At 43.7% G+C, this 10,137-nt stretch overlaps 1 protein-coding gene and 1 long non-coding RNA gene across 4 annotated transcripts in view; both read left to right on the top strand.

The window, feature by feature from the left end:
* The first annotated feature begins 5,662 nt into the window (after positions 1 to 5,662).
* The window catches only part of EPM2A (EPM2A glucan phosphatase, laforin), a 37,446-nt gene continuing 32,971 nt past the window's right edge, over positions 5,663 to 10,137 (top strand). For 2 of the 3 annotated variants that reach the window (XM_051614165.1, XM_051614166.1), the window contains exon 1: positions 6,074 to 6,459. In XM_051614165.1, coding sequence (XP_051470125.1) covers positions 6,435 to 6,459 — 25 coding nt within the window. In that variant the 5' untranslated portion in view covers positions 6,074 to 6,434. Of the gene's footprint in view, positions 5,977 to 6,073; positions 6,460 to 10,137 lie in introns of those variants that run through there. The other variant, XM_051614164.1, reaches the window with a different exon arrangement.
* LOC127382477 (uncharacterized) lies at positions 6,466 to 8,944 on the top strand. Its single transcript, XR_007888967.1, has 2 exons — positions 6,466 to 7,512; positions 8,434 to 8,944. It is a non-coding gene; the product is annotated as an uncharacterized LOC127382477 (long non-coding RNA).

The following is a 10,137-nucleotide window of genomic DNA, read 5'->3' as shown; positions in this document are numbered from 1 at the left end:
CCTAGTTAATGGAAAACAGTTTTGGTATTCCACACAGTCATTTGGTTTTATACTGTGCCTTGGTTCAAAAGGGCTGAAACACTTTTTTCCCGGAGGGAGGTATTTTAAGGAGAAATTTGATGTACCGTTGGTGGTAAAAGGCAGGTTTCAAACAAATGTACCTTATAAGTTGACATGGTAGGGTTTTACTGCTACATACTGTTTTTCATTCAAGAAGCTCAAGATACTTTGCAATCGTCAAATCTTTATGCTCCTGTAGGAGCCTACACAAGCCCTCCAAGTAAATCCTTGGGCTCTCTCCTGTCCCTTTGTGCTGTGCCGAAGAGCCATGTTGCTGTCAGGTCTACCAGGTTTGCTCGGGGACATAATACTTGGTGCAGACACTTCACAGATATGTGAGGCTGGCCTAGAGTGTCACTCCAAGAGCTATGTGGGTCACCTTGCTTGAAGCAGGAAAGGAGCTGTGTGCTGGACTTCCTGTGATAGTTGTTGATACCTGGGTATTGATGAGGGTGGTATGACATACTGAAAGGGCCCTCTGGTGGAAGTATGTTGGGATTTTTTCCAGCTTCCAAGACACCTGAGGCTGGGGAAGATGCAGAGATGGCTTTTTATTTTTACTGAATGTTGAAAGAACAAACATACTAGAACAGTTATTCCTGTATGTGTTCCTGTAATGTTTACTGTACTGTTATTGCATGTTTATGCTGCCTAGTTACTTCTAAAAATAACAAACTTTTTTTGTTTGGGTTTTTTTTTGTTGTTGTTGTTGTTTGTTTTGTTTTTGCTTGGTTTTGTTAAGGAAACACACTATACAAAACCCTGTGCAAAAGTGAAAATAATGCCCTGCAGTGTCCTACCTTTTATTACAATATAATTCTCCAAAGCAACTCCTAAAATGGTCAGTCATGCCAGAACTTACATTGCTTAGACTGCATAAAAGGCTGCTACTAGCACTAAGCACCTAAAACAGTTCATGCAGTTCTCTCTGCTCTGACACAGCACCTAAAACTAAAAAATGAGAATAGCACTGCTTATCTAGTAACAGGTTCTTAAATTGCTTAGTCTTCTTTCTCTCTTCAGACTATAAAGATAAAATCTCAGCTTTTCTTGGCTGCTGTCAAATTAGAACAGTGAAAGCATTCGATTGTACTTCTATCAGAACGATCATGAGAAGGACAGACTTCAGTTAGAATGTTTGGGTCCATAGATCACTGACTACGTTAGATTATTAATCAACACGATCAACTCTCAAAAGAGCTAACTTAAATTCTTTGCATTAAACCAGTTATTTTTATATTTAGTTCCATCTCTTTGAAGAAACACAGGCTGTCTAAATTTTTCAGCATTGAACACTTTCCCCAAATCACTAATACATCTAAATCAGCTTTACAAGCAAGACTGTGCAGTGTGCTGCCTTTCTCTAGTCTATAATTAGCACAAACATTTGGAAATTGCAGTAACACTTTCTCTATCTTTACAAGAAAGAAAATTACCTAAAAAGGGCAGAAAGGCAAGTCTAGGAAGGAGCACAGCTAATCTAAACATCACCCACAACTTGCAATCAGGGACATCCCCCACACCCGTCCTTCCTTCTCCAACCAGATCCTTTCAGTATTTGTTTTGATTTTGTTTTTCAAATTCTTCACTACAGATTTCCCTACTTGGAAATATCATCGTTTGAGATCACTGTAAGGCAACAACAGATAGAGCTCTGCCAAGCAGCAAACTGACCCTTGGTGTAAAAGTTTGTAATCAGTAAAGAACATGTACACTACAGACAATAGCTGCCCCTACATGGAAGTATTAAGTTCATCTGTCATTTTAGTAGTGTTCACGTTGTTCAGGTAACTGTGTGCTATTTCTGTGCCTAGTAGAAATAAATAATATTTTAAAATTAGAAAATTGTAAAGAAAAATGAGGTTTTCCACTTGGAAAACTGAATTTTAGATGGCTGTATACTGCCAGACTTCTTGATTAGTGTCTTTATTGTAATTTCAGCCAGTAATACTTTGTCCAAGTTTCCTGAATGTAACAAATGGTTCAAAACTTTGAGTTCAGAAAAATACCAGAATTACTTTATGCCAGGAAGAGACAGTAAAATAAATCAGAGGGACTTCTGCAGCATAAGAAAAATATGTATTTCCTAACTGGTTAATCATCCACAGCAATGGGATTTGTATGAACAAAAAATCTCAGGATCAGTATTTCGTAGGGCCCTATGAAGAAAGTTAAATTTATGATTCTGCAAAATTTTAGTGCACAGCAACAGAAAATGCCTTAACTATGTTTTATGTGTAGATAAATATCATCACAGCTCCGATTTCTGGACATTCAAATTTTTCCTTAGAATGCTTTTAGCTACAGCAATTAAGCAGTTGATGTTACAGCTGGTACACAGCCTCAGTGATTCCTCCTATGAAATTTGCACCATCTGCACAAATTTTGAATAATAAACCAGACATAAAGGCTAATTAGCTGGAAATTACATACGGCTAGGCCTTTCAAGTACAATTTAGGAGAAATCCCATGAAGTAACTGATTATTGCAGAGCCTGCGAAGTCTAGAGTGCCTTCTTGGATACTAATGCCGAGGAAAAACAATCCGTCTTTTTCATACAATTCTCCCTGTTTAGTCAATTAGAAACTAGATTGGGTTTGTGTGGCAAGGTTTTGGTAGCAGGGGGTCTACAGGGGTGGCTTCGTTGAGAAGCTGCTAGAAGTCTCCCGTGTCTGACAGAGCCAATGACAGCTGGCTCCAAGACGGACCCACCACTGGCCAAGGCCAAGCCCATCAGCAATGGTGGCAGCACCTCTGGGATAACTTAGTTAAGGGGAAGAAAAAAGCCCTCTGCAACAGCAATTGCAGCTGGAGAAAGAAGTGAGAACATGTGAGAGAAACAGCTCTGCAGACACCAAGGCCAGTGAAGGACAGAGAGGAGGTGCTCCAGGTGCTGGAGCAGATTCCCCAGCAGCCCATGGTGAAGACCATGATGAGGCAGGCTGTCCCCCTGCAGCCTATGGAGGTTCACAGTGGAGCAAATATCCACTAGCAGCCTGTGGAAGACCCCACAATGGAGCAGGTGGAAGCCTGAAGGAGGCTGTGACCCTGTGGGAAATCCACTCTGGAGTAGGATCCTGGCAGGACCCATGGGCCTGTGGAGAAGAGCCCACACTGAAGCAGGCTCCTGACAGGACTTGTGATCCCATGGGGGACACACAGTGGAGCAGACTCTTCCCAAAGGACTGCACCTGGTGGAAAGGATCTGTGTTGGACAAGTTTGTGGAGGACTGTCTTCTATGGGAGGGACCCCATGCTGGAGCAGGGGAAAAGTGTGAGGAGTCCTCCCTCTGAAGAGGAAGGAGCAGCAGAGATGACGTGCAACAAACTGACTGCAACCCCCATTTCCCATCCCCCTGCACTGCTGGTGGGGAGGAGGTAGAGATTTTGGGAGTAAAGCTAAGGCAGGAAGAGATGAGAGGGAAGATGTTTTAAGATTTTGTATTTCTCATTATCCTACTCTGATTTGATTGGTAATAAATTAACTTTCCCCAAGTCAAGTCTGTTTTGCCCATGACGGATCTCTTCCTGTCCTTACCTCGACCCACAGAGAGGTGTTGGTGGGCACCTGGCATCCAGCCAGGGTCAACCCACCCCAGAAACACAGTCAGCACTGACAAAGACCTGGGATGGTACCAGACAATAAATTGAAGGCTCTAAAATAAAATTGGCACTAAACACCACCGTGTTGCTAGATTTTGAGGTAGGTCAAGGCTTACACTCGAACAATACTGCAGATGTAAGATATATTGCTAGATCCTAAGCAGGTATTAAGAACATAATGGCACAATGTTTATTTTTACAGTCTGGAGGGACCACTAAGATGGTTGTTTGTTCCCACAAGAATGAACAGTTAATAGTTTCTGGGACTGTTAAAAGCAAGTTATTAGGGTTTTGGCCCCTTTATGCCGAAGCTTTTTGATGAGACCTGTAAGGCCTGCCAAGTTGGAATCGGAACTGAATATAAGGGGGGAAAAAAAACACAAAACAAAACAGAAAAAAGAAAATGGTCAAGTTTACTTTTGTAGCTGTAAAAATGACTGGATTATATGGAAGGCTTTTAGGTTTGAGAATACTGCTGAGGGCTGCAGAGGAAGAACACTGGTCGGACAGTACTAGGATAAAGGATGATTTTGGCAAAGGAAATGAGTTTATTATTAATTCCTTAGGAGGCTTGGGGTGAATTTAGGGTTATGACAATGGCCCAACAGTGGAAGTACTTCTTCAGCTCCTTGCAATCCCAAACAATAACGGCAAACAGAACATCTTGCCTCCCACCTTGCCTTTACCTAGAATTCCAGTTTAGAGATGACAAATTCATAGATTATGCAAATCTGGCACATTTGCCTTTGGTTCTGAGCTTAAACCCAAACCTTAAAGTACTTACAGCTCACCAGTCTCAGATCTTACAAGAAAGAACCCTTTTATCCTGTCTACAGCCCTCACTCAGTCCACAACTTGGTAGCATTCACCAATAGAAACTCCTGCTCTTACAGGTCTAAGATGAGGACTCAGGTACTTACAGGCACAAGGAAGCCAAGTACATGGTTTTACATAGACACAGTATGCTGGGGAGCTTTTAGGGCTGCTGCCAAGCTTGAACTTCAAAATCCCAAAGTTCACTGTTACATTCTGTATTGCCAGAAACACTACAATAAATGTGTATGGTAAATGGGTCGACTATCTGAAACACAACTGAAATACTCTTAAATTTGGCAGTACATACTCTTCAGTGTGTCAAGACCCCTGAACACAAGGAACAAGCAGACATCTTTTGAGACAGGATTTGACTCACTGAAAGCCCATTATCCTGTTCCCAGAACTTGACCTAAATAAAGTACCACTGCCCCGTTTCTGTCCTTTAATTCTTCTGAAATGAGTGTATTCAGACAAGGACTGCCTTTTAAATACCTGAATTGCACCCTCTTTCTTAGTTGCTGCCTGCAAACCCTGAACATGTAGGAGTTGCCAAATAACAGAAGAGCAAAACAGAATGCGTGCATTTTGGAGCTAGAGAATTTTTTAAAAAGCTGTCTAAGCTCCCCCGGTCTTTCACATTTCTGGTCTTACCGCGACTGGTCGCTTGTCTGCAGAGAACACAGACACCGTGGGCAGCAGCGTCACATGAGGCTAAACCTTGTTTGTAATGCTGTGCATTCAGCAGCTATTTAATGATGTGTTTGTTGCCCTAAATTAAGTCTGGGCTCTCAGGAGTAATTGTAGTCTCATTTAATGAGGCAATACTCCTCACTTGCTAAAGTCAGTGTAGCGTTTTGCAACGTGGAAACCTGGTATTTACCAGCAGAGATAACTCTGCGCTCTGGTTATATTAGCCGGGTTAGCTGTTTTAGCTCCCACGGGTAGTTTGGCGAGGAAGACTCCTCAGTTACCCGCCTGCGGGCAGGCAAGCACCCTAAAACACTGCACGGGGAGAGCCCTGCCGGAGCTCCCCGCCAGCCGCCCCGGCTCGGACACTGATCACCCACCCCGCGAACTGAAGTGCGCGGGCGGGGCGGGGGCCGGGGCCGGGGCCGGGGCCGGGGCCGGCACGGGGCCCGCTCCCGGCGTCCCGCCCCTCCCCCGCCGGAAGCGCGGCCCCGGCGGCAGCGCGGCCCGCGGCCCCCAGGATCGGCAGAGCGGCGCCGCTGCCCGCCATGCTGTTCCGTTTCGGCCTGGTGCTGCCGGCCCGCGCGGCGGAGGGCGGCGGCGAGCTCCTGGTGGCCGGCTCGCGGCCGGAGCTGGGCCAGTGGGACCCGCAGCGCGCCGTGCCCATGAAGCCGGCGCGGCCCAGCGCCCCGCTGCCCGCGCAGGAGCCGGCGCTGTGGCTGGCGGAGGTGGCGCTGCCGGACGAGGAGGCCGCCGGCTCCTTCTGGTACAAGTTCCTCCGGCGGCAGGGCGGCCGCTGCCTCTGGGAAGGTAACGCTTCCAGGCCGAGGCGCCGAGCTGGGCGGGGCCGCCGCCTTTTCGCCGCCCGCCCCGGATGGAGCGCGGGGCGGCCTTTGGGCGGTGCGTGGGGGCTCCGCGCTCGGCCGCGGCCGCCGCGCCCTGGGCTGCGGGGAGGCCGCGGGGAGCGGGACGGGCGGCCGGGAGGGGCGGCTCTGCAGGGGCAGGGCAAAGCTGGGAGCTCTCTCGGGGGATCTCTTGCCGAGCTGGCCGCTGCGGCAGCTCCGCCCCTGGCCCGGTGCGCGCAGCATCGCCCGGGGGCCGCCAGGGGTGCCCCGTCCCGCGGGCTCGCCCGGCGCTGCGGGGGCCGCTCCCGCGCAGGGGCGGCCTGAGGTAGCGCCTGCAGGTAGGGGGAACCTCGTAGGCGGTGCTGACCTGACATGAGCACTCTTAACAAAAGCGTTTTTCAGCCATGTGGTGGAGGAGAGTGAATGCAGAAGGAAGCTGCCCTTCTAGGTTGGTAAAAGCTCCTTTGAAACAGTTTATTGGTTTGGTGGTTTTTGTTTTGTTTTGTTTTTTTCTCTTTCCCATACTTCAGTCATCCATTGTCCTGATGTTTTGTTTTCTTTCTTTGCCCAGAAGTAAAGAACTCCGAATTTCCTGCTTATGCGTTAAGGTGTGGTTTGTTACTCTCTATCACTAAGCTGAAATGTCATGTTGGCGTTTTCAGGCAGCTAAATTTTACCATTGGAATTGTTTGGAAAAAAAATAGAGAAAAGTTCTGTAACGGCTTGTCCAGTCTTCTTGCTGCTGCAGTAGTATTTCCACTGTGATTTTCTCCTGTGTTGTCAAATGTTGAATGACCTTAGTAATTTTCCATATGCTATGCTAGTGTATTTAAGTATCTTAAGTAAAAGAGAACACTCATGCAATTGTATGATGAGTCAAATAAAGTTCTAAATATACTCTTGTCACTAAGGAATAGATTGAACTTGATGAAAGGAAGACAGATGACTAGGTAATTTGAGAGGGTTCTTTTAAAGTTATAAAATAGTTTTATAATCTGTAGTTCTATAATCCATAGTTCCATAATCTGTATACTAAAATTACACATTGTAGAGCAGTTGTTCTTCACCCATTTTAAGAATATGTATCCCGCTTTTAAACTGCCACACTGTCATATAGACTAAAACATGCATGTTGTCATAACTGTTGCATTTGTTTTTTTCTTTATAGCAATAAAAGACTGCGTGTTAATAGTACGTTCACAGAAGTTTACATCATGGAGTACTGTTTACACCATGTAACATTAATAGTTTTATTTAGCAGCTAAAATATACAGTATATTCTACCGGCTTTAATCATGTTTTTCTTTTCCAGAAATGCAGGGAAAGTGAATTTATGGAATAAAAATATTTGCATCTGTCCAAGGAAGCAGAATTTGGTCTCTTTTAAAAGTGCCAAGTTGTACATAATATGCCAGTGATACCGGTGTATGACGAAGCCCTCACCGCAAAGAATGTAGATGTAATAGAGTGTTCCAGTCAGTAAAGAATCTGCAGTTGTAAGGTGATGCTTACTGTCTAGTTTGGAAGTGAAGGTATCTCAAGATATTTGTCCCTACCTGGGAGCACTTTTAGAAGATGTAGGCTGTTGTGTAATACAGATACTCTGTTTTGGCAGTAGTGCTGCTGATGCAGTTTTAGGATTAAACTGTGTAGAATTGTGCTCTTGTCATTGTGAATGCTCAGTGATTTCAGCTTATTGCTTACGTAGAATGACAGAAAACAAACAGGCATATAATCCAAATGCAGAGTTTTTTTTGAAATCAGTCATTCATAGAAACTTTTTTTTTCTAAGTTGTTATTTACTGGAAAGAGCTACATTTGCTAAAGCCCTGTATTACATGAAGAGCACTTAGAGATGTTTTTCTCTTCAATAATTAAGCAATATCTTGCAGTCTTTTTTATCCTGTTTGTTTTAAATATTTTTTTTTTCAACTGTAGATCAACAAAAGTTTTGGCTGTCATCTGTTCTTGTAAAAATCACATTTAGAAAAGACAGCTACCTATTTTAAAAAAACAAAACTACTTTTTTTTTTTTTCCTAATGATAGGCAAACTCTGTGCTTTGACTCTTCGGTATCCTATGTGTCTAGAATTAAAATGTGCTTTGGGAGATACTTAGCAGTTACAGAACACCCTGAAGACATAGTCATGAGGGATAGGGAAGGTACAGAATGATACTTGTGCTAAATATATGAGTTGAGGCATTCATCTATAAGCAGAGAAACTCTTGTCTCATTATGGATGTCAGAAGCTTACATACATGGGACATGAAATAATGTGCCATATTTAAGAAAATTACTCCCCATTTTTTTTTTATAGTATGCTTCATGCGAGAATTCCACTAGTAACGCGTATTATTTTAATAATATTGCAATACACGTTGCATCATATGTTTTGAGTGTAAATTTGGTTCATCCATACAGCCATTCCAATGCAATCAGGAAGCGAAAAGATGAAGCGTGGGTCTCTCTGTGGGCTAGAAGTGCCAAAGCCCGGTGCCGGTGTTCTGTGACCTTTGGTTTCTGTCAGGTGGTCTGGCAGGAGGCCTTCAGGCAAGGCTTGGCCTCGGCAGGATGGCTGGCTTCTTGCTTGTGTCTGGAGAGAACCAGCTGCCCTCTCCAGGAGGATGAGATGGGAGAAGAGACGCTCTTGTGCTCCTGAGGGACAATGCCACGTCCAAGGCCTGTCAGTTAAAGCTGTGGGGCAGTTCTGGCTCAAATCAAGTGATATCTGTGTGCACTCTGGCTCAAGTGGGGCTTTTTTAGGAATGGTACTTTGCTTACCTGCTGCCCTGAGGTCAGATGAAAGGCCTGTTACCCAGAAGAGTTTTTAACTGTGCTACATGATCTGTGGAAAACAGGTTGATTATGTTGAGCTTTAGAATCTGGGATGAGGTCTACCCATTAGAAAAAAAAAAAACAAAAAAAAACAAAACTTTTTTTTTTTTTTACCCCACATACATCTGTGTCTTTCTGTTTTAATGGAGATTGTTCAGAGCTCAGTTTATTTATGTTTCTCTTTCAGCTTGAAAAGTAAAAATATATTGTGCTTACTGTCAAATCTAAATAAATACAAGATTAAACTTATGCTTGATTTTTTTTTTGTGAATTTATGCTTGGACACTCACCTATGCCTTTTTTCCCCCTTTACTCTGGTCTAAATGAACTGTAAGCATTATACTACGTATATGCTCATTAAAGGACAGAGGAGTATGACCTGAACTTTTGAGGTGGTGGAATAGTCTGTTGAATCCTTATGTTTTGAGAATGGAAAAAAATATTATAAGCTTATATTCCAAAATTTTGATTAATTTCTACATAACCATTAGTTTGATGTAGTTGGTGCTTGCTTGAAGCTTGACAAATACAGTATTGCCAGTTAAAGCTGAAAAAGCACGATCAACCTACATTCTAGTAAATTGTACAGGTGAGCAGAGTCTTATTCCTTACAAAAAAACCCACACCTCTAGTTCTGGGGAGGAGGGAGGAGAGAAAAGGATAAGTCCTGTTCGCATTACCTGCTGCTGCTGTTCTCTGTGGTTTCTTGGGGTCCCAAGGCAAACACTATGACACAGTTCAATTTAGCAGCAGTTCGGTTACACAGCCTGTGGCTTGCTGTGTTGGCCTTCCAACATTTCCAGTTCAGGCTCCTGTGAGCTCATTAGTTACAGTTCAAGCCATCTGCTGGAGAATGCACACTTCTGATGGTAGTTCAAAAAAACGGGTACATTTATGGAGTAATAAAGGTTTTCATAATATTGTAGCACAGTTAGTGGAAAGATTAGAAATAAAACTTTTTTATAGCTTTCAAGGGTTGAGCACTTGACTGAAAACATTGATTGTAAAGAATGCTAAAATTTCATTTTTAAAATGCCAGTGTGTTGGAGCCTAAAAAATTCTCACTTGGCCTCACCTCTATGGAACAAAATGGGTATAATTTCTTATTTTAATGCAGGAAATTCTTTAAAGGCTGTATGGGATGTTACGGAGAGCCTGGGACATAATAAAATACATTTGGGGCTAAGCTGTAGCAAGGATAAAGCAGCATAAAAAGTCTTTGAAGCTGAGTACAGTTGGATGCAACATTATTTTTCTGTAACAGAGATGCTTCTCCATTCTTTCCCAAAG

The sequence above is a fragment of the Apus apus genome, chromosome 3, assembly GCF_020740795.1.
Source record: "Apus apus isolate bApuApu2 chromosome 3, bApuApu2.pri.cur, whole genome shotgun sequence".
Lineage (NCBI taxonomy): Eukaryota > Metazoa > Chordata > Aves > Apodiformes > Apodidae > Apus > Apus apus.
This window is presented reverse-complemented; position numbering and strand designations above follow the sequence as displayed.